This window comes from Lissotriton helveticus, chromosome 2_1 (assembly GCF_964261635.1).
Source record: "Lissotriton helveticus chromosome 2_1, aLisHel1.1, whole genome shotgun sequence".
In the NCBI taxonomy this organism is placed as follows: domain Eukaryota; kingdom Metazoa; phylum Chordata; class Amphibia; order Caudata; family Salamandridae; genus Lissotriton; species Lissotriton helveticus.
In genome coordinates, this window is record NC_136059.1 from 457459812 (window position 1) to 457474545 (window position 14734).

The 14734-nt window shown below is 51.8% G+C and overlaps 1 protein-coding gene across 7 annotated transcripts in view; it reads left to right on the forward strand.

Annotated features, from left to right (window-relative positions):
• The window catches only part of DDX4 (DEAD-box helicase 4), a 1965714-nt gene that overhangs the window by 1207647 nt on the left and 743333 nt on the right, over nucleotides 1–14734 (forward strand). For all 7 annotated transcript variants that reach the window (XM_078675096.1, XM_078675100.1, XM_078675101.1 and 4 more), the window contains one exon: nucleotides 11306–11350. In XM_078675096.1, the coding sequence (XP_078531222.1) occupies nucleotides 11306–11350 (45 nt within the window). The remainder of the gene's footprint in view (nucleotides 1–11305; nucleotides 11351–14734) is intronic.

The window sequence follows — 14734 nt, forward strand, 5'->3', positions numbered from 1 at the left end:
TATTCAGTGGTGTTGATGAGGGCTGTCAAGGCCTTACACCTTGAGCTCCCCGTCGCGGCCGTGAGGACTAACATCCTCACTGAGGTACTCAAACCGCAGTCATGCCCACAGGAGACACTGCTGCCGTTCAATGAGGCCTTAACTGACGTTCTTTTGGGCACGTGGTCCAGGCCCGCTTCAGGTTCGCCTGTTGATAGGAACGTGGCCAGGCGACACCGTCCGTGTACGGATGACCCAAAGTTCTTGTCCACCCGTCCCACCCCTGAGAGCCTGGTGATCCAGGCCTCGACTTCCCAGTCCGCATTCCCGTCGGCCCCGCCCGACCGGGAATCTAAGAGGTACGACCAGTATGGTAAGAAGGTCTTTTCGTCCCTGAGTCTGGGACTGCGGTCTTGCAACACCGCATGCCTCTTAAGCCGCTACACCCACTCTCTGTGGGATACGGTCGCGGAACTGCTGCCTGAATGCCTGCTGGAGGTACGGGCTAAGCTCGGCAAGGCTATGATTGAAGGCCGAGATGCAGCGAAATACTCCATAAGGTGTGGTCTTGATAGTTCAACACCTGGCCGGTTCTTTGAACGCCAGGGCGGACGAACTCAGCTGTCGGTGCTCGATGGATCACGAATGGCGTCTGAACTCGGACGTGGCGCAAGGCCTCTTTCTGCGATGGGGAGAGCCTTGGTTAGATCTATTCGCCACAGAAGAGAACGCGCAATGTCATCAGTTCTGTGCGTTGGAGTTTCCAAGACGGCACTCGCACGGCGACGCCTTTCGGCGCGAGTGGAGTTGCGGTCTGTTATACGCCTTTCCGCCTATACCACTTCTGCCCAGAGTGCTGAAGAAGATCAGGCGCGACCGGGCCCAAGTCATCCTTGTGGCTCCGGACTGGGCTCGAAGGTACTGGTATCCCGAGCTACTCAGCATGTCAGTCGGTCCCCCGATCCTCCTGCCCCTTCAGGAGGACCTTCTGTCGCAGCAGCAGGGGACGGTCCTCCACCCGAACCTGTCCAGCCTCCACCTCCATGCGTGGAGATTGAGCGGCGGCAGTTGAGGCCATTCGACTTGCCTCCTGAAGTCTGTGATGTTATTCTGGCAGCCAGGCGTCCCTCCACGGAGTCGGTATACGTCTGCCGGTGGAACAGATTTGTGGCATGGTGCACAGCAAAGGCTGTGGATCCTCTTTCTGCCCCTCTTTCCGAGGTTCTCCTCTTTCTTCTCTCTCTTGCCCAGCAGGGCTCTGCTCTGGGCACTATCAAGGGCTACCTTTCTGCCCTTTCGGCCTTTCTGAGGCTGCCTGATCAACCTTCTTTGTTCAAGTCCCCTATTGTAACAAGATTCTTGAAGGGCATCACACACATGTACAGGGAGGTTTAGACCATCCTTGGGAGCACAAAAAACAGCCACATTGGGATGTTAAAGAAGGCCCTCACTCACCACCTAGTGATGACATGCTTCATCATCGGGCCCCACCAAAGAGACCGAGTGTCTCTTTGGTGTGCTGCAACGCCAGATCTACTGCGGAGCGGGATGGTGAGTAAGGGCGTGTTGGTTGCAAAATGAACCTATAGTGAGTGATGGGTGGGTTAAAAATGTCAGTAGTGTATCTGAGATAATACCTTACCTATCGTCGGGGTCCGGTTCGAGGGTGACGTAGGTAGAACACGGGTGCCGAGCGTCGAGGGCTGTGTGCCGAATACGCTCCCACCCCCCTCCTGTGACCCATGGTGTTTATTCCCAACACCTAGAAAGTGCAGAAACGATAAGTAGAAGCCTCCTAAACCAGGAGTAATTAGGAATAGTTCAATCATTCCTAATTTTTTTGCACTTTTTCACCTTTTATTTAATTTTCACATGCACGTCCCTAGGTAAGGGTGGGCCTTAGAGTGCCCATACCGCCAGGGTTTTTTTCACACACAGTCCTGATGAATTGCCAGGTAAATTAACACCGTTTCGATGGCAAGAAACATGTCGACCACTCTCTAGGAACCCACCACTCAATTATAGTGGACTGTTTCCTCACATATTTTAATATTGCGTGTCTTTAGTGATCATTTAATAAAGTTTTTTTTTTTTTTTTTTTTTTTTTTTTTTTTTGGGTTATAAACTTTTATTCAGTGACAGTACAGACACACAGCTCTATGCCTACAACCCTGAGGCCGGCAGCAATGTAAATGAGCATCAAGATCATCATGGTAGGACCGGCAGATCTACGGAGCGGGAGCCCCCCAGGGAGCAGTGGACATCTTGCCTCGTCTCCACTGCTGAGTACACATTCCCTAAATGCCATGGCTTACCCACCTTAACCTCGCCCCCCCCTGTTGGTGCCCACCCAGCCCCACTATGTGATTAGGTGTGTTGGTGTGGAATGTCTGTCTATCCCCTGGAACCCAGTTTATAACCTCTCTTACAACCACCCCTCTCGAACCTACCCCCCTCCCCCCCTTAACTACCCCCGTGCTTGCCTCTGCGTGACTCCCAAACCTATGCCTCCTCCTAACCCGTCCTCCCTATCCGTGACCTACCCTCCACCCACTCCAAATCTCAGTGTCCCCTGTGTACTGTGACGACCCGCCCTGTAAGTAGCACACTGGAAATGGCGTTCAAATGACACTCTACCATTAGCTTCCCACCACCCTTGGAGACTCACCCAGTGACGCACCCAGGTCTCCACTAAGCACTTAATCCGAAAGAATAGAGCCCTGAGCCTCAGTGTCCTCCTCCCCGATCTGGTTCTCCTCTTCCTCAAGCCCCGAATCCGCGTCAGACTTTTTGGTAGCATACGTCAGGTACTGGTCGCAGAAATTTTTCGGTCTGCTGCGAGGGGGGAGAAGCTCGCTATAGAGCTGCGACTGAGTGCACCCATATAGCATATCTCTGGACCATCCATCTTTGGTCGGGAGAGGACCTCGCATCCAACATCGCGCCACCAACCGTCGGGCCATTATGAGTCCCAGGTCTGCAAGGCGACGCATCGCCGGTGGGAGAATCCTGGAGTGTCCCAGGAGCGCCAACGCCGGGTCAACCGGCAACTCGGTCTCCAGAATGTAGCCCAGCTCCTCAAAAATGTCCGCCCAGAATCTGTTGATGCCCGGGCATGTCCACGCAAGATGCATGAAATCCGCCACTGGAGAGTGGCAACGCTCGCACTCCGCTGATTGTCGGAGGCCATACCTATGTAGGCGTTCAGGGGTGTAATACACTCTGTGCAGGAATTTAAAGTGGATGAGTCTATGTCGAGCGTTAATGGAAACCCTTCTAGTATTGCGGCAGCAGTATTCCCACATAGAATCGCTTATTTCTGCCTGCAGATCCCGTTGCCATGCCGATCGAGCTTTGGAGATAGTTTGTTGGCCGCAACGCTGGCCTATCCGGTACAGCCGGGATATAAGATGGCTAGGGGACGGCGTTTTGATAACGTACGTCAGTTCCGGGGTCTCAGGAGGCTCCTGCATGGTCGCACCCAACGAGTCCCGCAACGCCGCACGGATCCTGTGGAAATGGAAGCGCTGCATTAGTGTGGCAGACGGTATGGATTGTGCCAGCTGTGTCCAGGTGATCGCCGTACCCTCTTTGAATAGATCTCCCAGCTTGAGTATGCCCAATTGTCGAAGCGCACACAGGACCCCCTTCTCCCGCAGCGGCGAGAGCCACACAGCCCAGTCTATAGGGACAAGTGGGGAATACAATAGGTCATGCCCATGTCTCCGAGCCAAAGAATGCCACGCATGATTAGTCGCCGATATGGAGTCCAATGTACCAACCCGACGCGAGGCCGTTTCAAACACTGTGGCCGGCGGGGGGAGAGGGGCTGCGAAAAGGGTTTCAAGTATCACGTGGGGGATGTTGCGGTCCCCGTGAGTCCAAGTATGCAAATGTGTTGCTTGCGCAACCCTGTAGTATCTCTCTAAGTCAGGCGCCCCTAATCCTCCTTGCTCATATGGGAGCGTTAGAATTTGCCACTGTATCCTCGGTTGCTTGCCCCCCCAGGCCAACCGCGTGAGAGCCTGGGTCAGCGTCTTGAAGAAAACCTTCGGTAAAGTCACCGGGATGGTATTGAACAAAAACAGGAACCGGGGCAGGACAATCATTTTTATCAGGGCTATGCGATCCGACAGGGAGAACGGCAATCTGCACCATCTGTCAACGTCATTGGACAGTCTGGAATAGGCCACCCCATAATTCTCCCTCACCAGAACGTCTGGGTCTGGGTGCAATTGTATGCCCAGATACCGAACCGGGTCATCCGACCACTGTAGTGGGTAATCCATCTCGAACTTGCTCGTTGCCGGGGTCAGCGGGAATGCGACGGATTTGCTCCAGTTTACTTTCAGTCCTGATAACGCTCCAAACTGCACTACTTCCCGCAGCACAGAGGAGAGATTGAGCTCTGGGTCTCTAACGTAGAGGAGGGTATCGTCAGCATACGTAGATATGCAGATCTTGTACGTAGGGAAACTGATTCCCTCGAGACTATGGTATTCTCTCAGTGCGCACGCCAGAGGTTCAGCCACGAGCGCATATAGCAGCGGCGAGAGAGGGCAGCCCTGCCTGGTGCCCCTGCGTATTGCAAAGGCGTCCGACACTCTGTTGCCCAGGCGAATTCTAGCTGATGGTTCATAGTATAACGCACCTATCATCTGCAGGAAGGGTTCTCCCAGGCCCAGCTTCCGTAGCACTCTGGACATGAAGGGCCATTCGACGGAGTCGAACGCCTTTTCCATGTCCAGAAATACAGCTAGCGCCTTACACTCCGGTTTAACATGCTGCATTGTCCCCAGCACCGTGCGTATGTTGTAGGTAAGGCTCCTGGTAGGGATGAAGCCAGCCTGCTCCGGAGCGACCAGTTCCGGGATTAAGAGAGCCAGACGTGTCGCCAGGACTTTGGCGTACAGTTTAGCATCGACGTTTATTAACGAGAGTGGCCGGTATGAGCTCCGTTCTGTCGGGGGCTTTCCCGGCTTAAGGAGAGTAACAATGAGTGCCTCTCGCATGGTCGGCGGCATACAGCCGTCCTGACATATGCCCTCGAACAGAGTCGATAGGTAGGGCACCAACTGGTCCCCGAAGGCCTTGTAGAAGCCAACCGTCAGCCCATCGGCACCCGGAGCACTGCCCGCGCTCATGCTGTTCAGGGCATCAACTATCTCTTCCCTCTGAATAGGCATCATCAGGAACTCCCTCTGTGCGTTTGATAGCTGTGGCATTTTAATAAAATCTAAATAATCATCTATTGCCCCTTCCAGGCCTGTAGATTTGGCCTCATAAAGAGTGGAGTAGAATTGTCGAAACTCTTCTAGAATTCTCTCTTCGTCGGTCAGGAGCTCTCCCGTACTCGACACCAATTCGCCAACTACAAGCTGTCGTCTTTCGCTGCGAACCATGTTGGCCAGCAGGGATCCAGGCCTCCCACCTTCGCCATAAGTGCGTGCCGTAGCATATTTGCCCATGTGTTGGACCTCCCTATCAGCTTCCACATTGTATTCTGTTACTAGCTGTTTAATAGTATCTAGTGTGTCCCCGTCAGGGCCCGCCTGCAGCCTCTGCTCCAGCTCCGCCAGGCGCGTCTCCAGGTGTTGAAGCCGCTGCCTAATGGACTTGAGGACGCTGGAGTGTTTGGCCATAGCAACACCGCGTACATACACCTTGAATGTCTCCCACAGCGTTTGGAAGTCATCCACAGAGCCCACGTTGATGTCAAAGAAGTTCTGGATCTCCTCAGCGAGTTCGCCCCTAAACACTTCGTCTAGTAAAGAATATGGGGGAAAGCGCCACGTGAACGGGGGGAGACGAGGCGTCGGCAGTTCGAGAAGCATGAGGAGAGGAGAATGATCTGAAAGTGTGCGGGGCAGAATCAGACAGTCCCTTACTCTGCTAGCCAGAGGCCGCGACGCTAGCCAGTAGTCAATTCTTGTGTGTATTTCGTGGTAGGAGGAATAGTGCGTGTAGCCCCCTCTGGCATGGTGCCTATTTCGCCAAACGTCAAGTAAATCCAGACGCGCCATTGCAGTCTGTAGCACCGCTGCCGCTGCCGACGGACTCCTATGCGGTCCCGCTGACCTGTCCAACATCGGGTCAAGAACCAGATTGAAATCCCCACCCCAGAGCATCCCTGTACATTCATACTGCTCGCATTTCTGAGCCAATGTCGTGTAGAACTCCGGGGAGTCAAAGTTTGGGCCATACACATTCACCACCATGCAATCAAGACCCCTGCCCGTACATCTGCAGATTACATACCTGCCCTCAGTGTCAGCTTCCAGGGGCGTCAGTTTTAGTTTGGAGCCAGGGTTAACCCAAATGAGAGTTCCCCTAGAGTGTGTTGTGAACCCAGAAGCTACACTGCAATCCACCAGACCCTTGTGAAGAAGCATTTTGCTGGTCAAAGGTAAGTGTGTTTCCTGTAATAGTGCGAGATCTATGTGGTGTCTGCGCAGGTAACTGAGGACTTTACGAAGCTTCCTGAAGTCATTTAATCCCCGTACATTCCAAGTCAAGACTCTTAAGTGTGTAGGTTCCGGCTCCCTCAGTGCCGTGAGCTCGGAAGTATCAGTCCCACCCGCCATGGCAGAAGGTAATAAAGTTATGGAATAGATATGCGTTTACTGCGGCTACACAGTCAAGCAGGAGAAACGGAAGGGGAGCAACGGCTGCTTGTATATTGGGAGGTCCCCGCACAGATTGGCAAAGCACATTTTCAATCAGTAACAAAAAGAACAGTACAATTCCAAAAACTAACCCCAACAGTCCACCCTCCTCCCACAGCTGACCCTCCCCAACTCGGTCACTCAGGTCCCTGTCCCACCCGCCCCTCCTCAGCCACCAGTCCAGAAACCCCATAGCCAACGGCTCGTGGGCAAAGGTAGCCAGCCACTACAGGCTCACCTAGGAAGTCTCAACTCTGGTGTCCTGAGTCCCCACCCCCCGTCGTACACCATCAAGTATGCATCATCCCATCAAACCGCAGATACAGCTTCTACATTTCCCCCAGCTATGCCGGGAACAACTCCCCCCCCCCCCACCGCTCCCCCAACGCTGCAACCACAGCCCCTCAAATAGTAATAGGCAGAGAGAGCAACAGTCACAGTGGGTGCAGTCTATACACAACAATGAGCAATAACCGTACCCGCCTCCCACGCCCTCTTATCTGTGACATCTCGGCAGTGAATAGTCCCTCCGGATCCAGCTCACTCCAAGCACACACGATCTCAAAAGGATCAGTTGGCAGAACACAGTACCACAGTGCGGCCATCGCCAGGTCACTCCTGATTGTCCCCGCGTTGCTGACCGTCGTCTTCCTGATTATCCGCCAGCTCTTCCGGCTTGTCTCGAGCCCATTTCTTCAATGCTTTTTGCAACTCCGCAGGGTCAGTGAAGATGTGCGAATGGCCCTGCCTATTCACACGCAGCTTGGCTGGGTACAGCATGGCGTAATCAAGGCCCATGTCCCTGAGTCGTTTCTTGTGCGGCGCAAAGTGTTTGCGCGCCTCCTGTACCCGGGCCGTGAAGTCAGGGAAGATGGAAATCACTGAACCTTCGAAGTGTAGATCCCCCTTGGAACGCGCCAACCGAAGTGCCGTGTCCCTGTCTCTGTAATTCAACAGCTTCGCAATAATTGGCCGCGGGGGGAGACCCGGGTTAGGACGTGGGCCTAGCGACCGATGAGCACGTTCGACCACAAACATGGACGAGAACACTCCTTCTCCGAGCAGGTTAGTTAGCAGGGTTTCCACAAACTGCTCCATTCGTCCGGTCTGAGTGGTCTCCGGCAGGCCAAGGATGCAGAGGTTGCAACGACGTGACCGTGCTTCTAAATCCTCCGTCTTGTCTTGCAGAGTCTTGATCAACGTCTCCGCCCGGCGTCTCGCGACATCCAAGTCTGTCTGGGCCTCCTCCACCTCCGTGATGCGCCTTTCCGCCATGTCGTGCCTCTCTGTGTGTTTGTCGAGACGCTCCGCCATGCGGTCCATCCTATATGACATGGCGTCCATCTTGGTCCCCAGCGCCGTGATGTTTGTTTGGATATTCAATTCCATGGCACGAAGCATCGATTTGATCTCCGAATTGTCCTCCGGGCGTTCCCCCGCGGGCAAAACCTCATCCTGGTGCGCCTGTGGACTCAGCACCTGGACCCTCCGCTGCGAAAAGGGGAGCTTGCTCTGGGTCCTGTCTCCCTTCCCCATGGCGCGTTTGGTCCTGTTATGCTCCCGCCTTTGCGTGAAGGTGAAGCTGGCCACCAAGCAAATTCCGCCGCCTTCAAGCCTCAAGAGCAGCACCACTGGGAGTTCAAGGAGATCTTCCGGCGCCAGATATGGGCACCTAGACCGGCGTGATATCGCTTGGTCGGCGAAGCAGCAGGTCCGCCACCACCAGATAGTCCTACCGCCGCTGGCAATGCGGTGGGGCCCGGGCCTCGCGGCAGACAAGCAGCAGGAGAGCGGGGGAGGTGCGCAGGCCCCAGGAGAGGGGCTGATCTCGGGCCGTGCAAGCCGTCCAAGGCTCCCTGGGTGGGTAGGAGGGGGGAGACCACAAGTTCCTTCACTCCCCCTTCCGCAGCTAATGTCTGTGACGGCTGCCGTGTGTGCCCCTGGCGCCCCGGGATCGCGGAAGGCCGCGCGTGCACCCCGTCCCCACCCGACTCCTCACCGCAGGTCCAAGCGAGGGCCGGGTCCGCAGTGTAGGTAAGAATGGCCGCACTCCCCGCGGCCACGCCTCTGATAGCTCTCCGATCCCAGCGGAGGGTCCCGACAACTGTCGGTGCAGCCGCCCAGTCTCTGCCGCACGTCACCGCACGCAACGCGGGCTCGTTGTTACTTGAGGCCGCGGACCACGGGCCTTCCAGGAGTCTTAGCAGAGCAGCCCGCCCACTCCGCCGGAGCTGGATGGATCCGTTTCAAGTCGGGTCAGCCAGGCCCCCAGGCAATCCGCGACACTGTGGGGGGGAGGGGGGGGTCGCAGATCGTGGATTGATGCAGGATATTTTAGGATAGGGAGATGGTGTCGACGGAGCCCCGGGACTATGCGGCCATTTTCCGCGGCTGCTAGCTCCGCCCCCCGATCATTTAATAAAGTATTATCTCAGATACACTACTGACATTTTTAACCCACCCATCACTCACTATAGGTTCATTTTGCAACCAACACGCCCTTACTCACCATCCCGCTCCGCAGTAGATCTGGCGTTGCAGCACACCAAAGAGACACTCGGTCTCTTTGGTGGGGCCCGATGATGAAGCATGTCATCACTAGGTGGTGAGTGAGGGCCTTCTTTAACATCCCAATGTGGCTGTTTTTTGTGCTCCCAAGGATGGTCTAAACCTCCCTAGACACTCTTCTTTTGATTATTGACTAATGACCGGGGAACAAGAGTGTCTTATTACTCTCCCTACCTCTCTCCTTGTTGTGTATCACACACATGTATCCACCTGTTCCGTTTGTGATGCCTCAGTGGGACTTGAACCTGGTTCTGACCTTCTTGATGTGTGCTCCCTTCGAGCCACTTCATTCCTGTCCTCTCCGTCTCCTGACTTTAAAGACGGCCTTCCTGGTTGCCATCACCTCTGCCAGGAGAGTGAGTGAGCTCCAGGCTCTTTCTGTCAAACCTCCTTTCATGTCCATTCATCCAGACAAGGTGGTTCTGAGAACTCGACCCTCTTTCCTGCCCAAAGTAGTCTCTGCTTTTCACATCGGGCAGTCCATCACCTTACCCTCCTTCTTCCCGCCTCCGCATCCTTCAAAGGATGAAGAGCGGCTCCATCGTCTGGACCCAAAACGTGCGCTTTCATTTTACATGGATCGCACACGCCAGTTCCCGGTGGATGACCAACTGTTTGTTGGCTACGTGGGTGCGAAGAAGGGACGGGCGGTACATAAACGGACCATCTCTCGGTGGGTCGTTCTGTGCATCAAAGCGTGCTACTCTTTGGCTCGGAAGGAGCCTCCTGTTGGGCTGAGGGCCCATTCCACTCGGGCCACGGCGGCTACTACTGCCCTGGGCCGGGGAGTCCCTTTGCAGGACATTTGCCAGGCGGCTACGTGGCCCTCGCTGCACACCTTTGCGAGGCACTACTGCCTGGACAGTCAAGTCCGGAGGGATGGCTTCTTTGGCCGTTCGGTCCTCCAGGACTTTCTGGTGTAGGATTGTATCGGTTCGCAGACCCACCACCGGGGTTGGTATTGCTGGGGTATCTATTCTAAGGTAAGGAATCTAATACTAACCTGTTTCTTTCAGATGAACAAGTTACTTACCTTCGGTAACGATATATCTGTAAGAAACAGTAGTTAGTATTAGATTCCTTACCGCCCCGCCCATCCTCCCCGTTCTGCGAACTGATACCTAGGGTTAAGGACATCCCTTTCAGGGCCCTAGTTTCAAATGGCACCAGTGTTGGTTCTCGCATGGCTCTGCGTGTTCTGGCGCGGAAAAGCTATGTACAAAGAACTGACGTCAGCGCGCGGAGGCGGCGTCTATATACTCCAGCGACGTCATCACGGCGCACGACGCCGACGACTGACGCGGAGCCGCAGGAGACGCCTACCGACGCGCAGGGGTACTGCTACGCAAAAGTTTCCGGATCCAGACTGACGCCTGGGGATATTCTAAGGTAAGGAATCTAATACTAACTACAGTTTCTTACAGATATATCGTTACCGAAGGTAAGTAACTTGTTCCTTAAATCCAAAACCGAAAACATACATCACGTTTTAAAGTTCCAGTAATCCAAGCATTTATGAAGGACTAAAAAGATTCATTCCACCTTTCACCCCGCCGGCACCAGTCTGGAATCTTAATATTGTTCTCACTAGACTCATTGACTTCTACATTCTTATGATTTTCAGTCTGTCACATGGAAGGTAGTTTTTTTTTGTTGCTATCACATCCCTTAGGAGAATGTGAATATGTTACTTAGCCTGTAAGCATCTATTCTTAGTGTGTAGTGCCGTAGATTCATATGTGCCCACTCTGCTTTCCAAAAACTACTGGTTGACGTACTTAATTCAATATCAAAAATTTACCTTATCTAATTTTTACTCACATGCTCATCTTTTCTGTCACTATGCTGCTCCTTTCCGATTCTCACCCGAGGAGCTAAAAATAATCTAACAAAGGAGCCGATGACCATGTACAATACCGACAATAGGAAGAGTCACTATACCTTGTGATTCAAAGGACTTCTTCGAAGAAAAACAAGTTTTAAACGTCAGAACCCAACACTCAATTGCAAGTGCTTGCTAAGCATATCAATCTACATGGTAAGTAATATATTCCTCATTGTAATTATCTGCTTTTTTGTTTCTTTTTCCTAAGATTCTTTGAAGTCGGATGAAGACGGGGAGAATGGCGATAAACCAGGTACGACAATTTATTTAACTTATTAAGTAGCTTTGTTTACTACCACGGATTCAAATTTACTCGTTCATTTTCAATACATTTTTATCAAGGTTTATCATATAAATGTAGTCATATGTACATGGTGCAAATTGGGTATAGAGGAGTAGAGAACAAAGACCTATCTTTACCTAAACCATTAACCTACCTCCCTTTTATGCATGTCCTATCTGCTTATATACCCACTTCCCCACATACTGACATGCTTATTGCATCTTAGTCCATTTTAGTTGCTTTTGGCTATGTCTTGAGGTTTAATGTTGATAGTTTGACAAATAAAAGTCTATGGACTTGAAATGTTTCTTTTAAAGCTTACCAAACACCCTCATTAGCACTCCATGCTATTAGGTGCACAATTTACTGATACCAACTGAAGCCCTCCGACTTTTTGACTGGGTAAGATTATAACTTAATGGTCTGAGTTTAATAAAGGGGCCTGCTACTGTGGGGCAGGTCAACTAAGAAGAGGGGCTGGGAGTGGGACTCTGAGAAAAAGGTGTTCTCTGGATCAATGTCCCTGATTGGCGATGGAGACTTGCAGATTGGGTGTTGATAGATAAGTTTGCGGACAAAGGAATAGTAGATGGCTGAAATGGGAAAGGGGGGGTTGGGGATCCGGTGAGGATGTAGAGGAAGGTGTATGGAATGTTAAGGTGAGTGTTGCTCTTGCCTTCTTTAATCGTCTGTCTAGCTACTCAGATTGACAGGAAAATTAGATCCTTTGTTCACACCATCAGTTTCATAGTTGTCATGCATTTTCCAGTAAACGATGCAGGGATGAAAATCCATTCTTAGACAGTGCTATGTTTTGGAGGGGGCAGTGTGCTGGACATTTGGATGTCTTTGGAGACCCAACCATTGCTCGTTGAGGTGAGGTGGAGTTAAGAGGCATCTAGTCTCCGGCACAGGCCCAGCTCCATACTAGCCTTCTGAAGTGGAGAGCTAGAGAAGCTGTTGCATGTGCTGATGAACACTACCACCACCATATGATACTGGAACAAGCAAGGCAGGGTCGGGGACCCTTTACCATGAGGCTTGTGTCTCTGGAAATTGCTGGACCGCCAGATCTTTTTCTGTTGGCACACCATCTAGCAGGTTCCCTGAACACCAAAGTGGGCAAATTAATCTGTTAACACTTTGTAGATACCTCTTCTGCCTCAGATACTGAAGCAGCTTAGGACTGATTTAGCTGGATTGGGCACGGAGAGTACAGTATCAAGAACTCCTCGGCATAAGCATTTGTTCTTTGATCAGGCTGTCTCTTCGGGAGTACCACCTCTCACAGCAGCAGGGCAGGGCTCTGCACCCAAACCTGCGTACCCTACACCTCCATATTTGAAGATTGAGCAGAGGCCATTGAGTGCTTTCAGCCTTTCTTCCAAAGTTGTGAGTGCCATCTTGGCAGCCAGATAGCCCTGTATGGTCCTATTGGGCTACATTTATGGCCTGGTGCACTGCTAAACCGATCAACCCACTCCATGCCAAACTGTGTGAAGTTCTGTACTTTGTTATCCCTCCCTCAGCAAAGCCTAGCTTTGGCCATTGTTAAAAGGTAGAAGTCCGCTCTTTCTCATCTTTTACGATAGCTGCACCAGCCATCATTATTTAAATCAATTGTGATGTTTCTTCAAAGAAATACAGCATATGTTTCTCCATCCCCTTTTATTATGCACACGTGGGTCTTAAACTGGGTCCTCATATTCCTTATGAGTGCACCTTTTGACCCTCTCAAAAGTTGTCTTAAGCTCTTAAAATAGTATTTGTTGACACTGTTGCCAACATAACGTCGGGGCAGCGGATGAGGAAGTTACTGCCCCTGTCTGTTAACCTGCCCTATGCCACTTTCTACTCAGACTAGCTGTTTGTAATGACACCAACCTCTTTCCTTCTGAAGGTAGTAACTCACTTTAATGTTGGCCAGAAATGAACACTACCTGCTTTCTTTGCTCTGCCTTACCCTTCTTAGGAGGAGATACTTTGCTGACAGTGTCTGAAAAGGGCTCTCCGTTCCTACATTGATTGTATCAAAGAATAAAGGTCACTGTCAACTCGCTATCAGATTCTCTGAAGCAAAGAAAGCTAAGAGGGTGGCTAGTATTCTTTATAAAGATCTGGTATGCACTCCCCAAAAGCAGCCCCCTGAATGTTTGCAGACTCATTCATTTAGAGCCAACGCTGCTACTACTGCGTTGGCACGCAGGGTGCCTGTTCTGAATATATGCCAGGCTATGTGGGTGATACTCCGTATGATCACAAGGCATCATTGTCTAGACAGACAGGCCCGCCAGGAAGGGCGGACATGGCTGCATGGTCCATCATGACTTCTTGGTATTAGCCAGTTCACAGACCCAGCTCCTGGTGGTAGTATTCTGGTATTTATTTTAAAAGACGAGGAATCTACTGTTACAGATCTGTGTCAGAAGAACGAGTTACTTATCTTGGTAATGTTCTTTCTGGTATTTAAATTGTTCTTTCTGGTAGAGAAACTATCTAACTGCACATTGCTCACCGACTCTCCCACCTAACCATTCTGTGAACTGGACTCTACCCATAAAAATATCCCAATTTAAGATTCTACATCTGCACACTGGTCACTTCCAGACTGATTTGGACTTTGTATCTGCAGGAGAGTCAGGAAAGCAACTGGTGTCCGTGTGTATGGGTGGTGCCTATATAGGTTTGTGCACTTTGCATCTGCCTTGGAATGACATTGGCTTGGTGCTGCCAATTCTACCTCCCAGTGTTCAGCTATACTGGAGAGTATTCAAAAGGTGAGAAAACTGTGGTTAGATAGTTTCAGACAGAAATAACTTTCTGTAGTAGGGGATCTCTGTGGATTGTCCCGCTCATGTGCGGGGACCCGTGAGCAATCAAAATAGTCTCTTAAGTCGTCGTCTTCTTCTGCAGTCCTACATAGACACTTAAGAGAAAATAAAAGACAAATAATGCAGCCTGACATTAACAAGGCTACATCTGAAAGAAACAGGTTAGTATTAGATTCCTTACCTTAGAATATCCCCAGGCGTCAGTCTGGATCCGGAAACTTTTGCGTAGCAGTACCCCTGCGCGTCGGTAGGCGTCGTCTGCAGGCGTCCCCTGCGGCTCCGCGTCGTCGGCGTCGTGCGCCGTGATGACGTCGCTGGAGTATATAGACGCCGCCTCCGCGCGCTGACGTCAGTTCTTCTTTTTTCCGCGCCAGTTAGCGCAGATCCGAAGAGCAGTACTCCGGTCTTTTGACCAAGTTTTTTGTTAACTGATTGATCTTTACGGTGCCGGTAGGATGCCCGGTTTCAAGAGTTGTGACGAGTGCGACCGCCTGATGTCGGTCACCGACCACCATCGACTCTG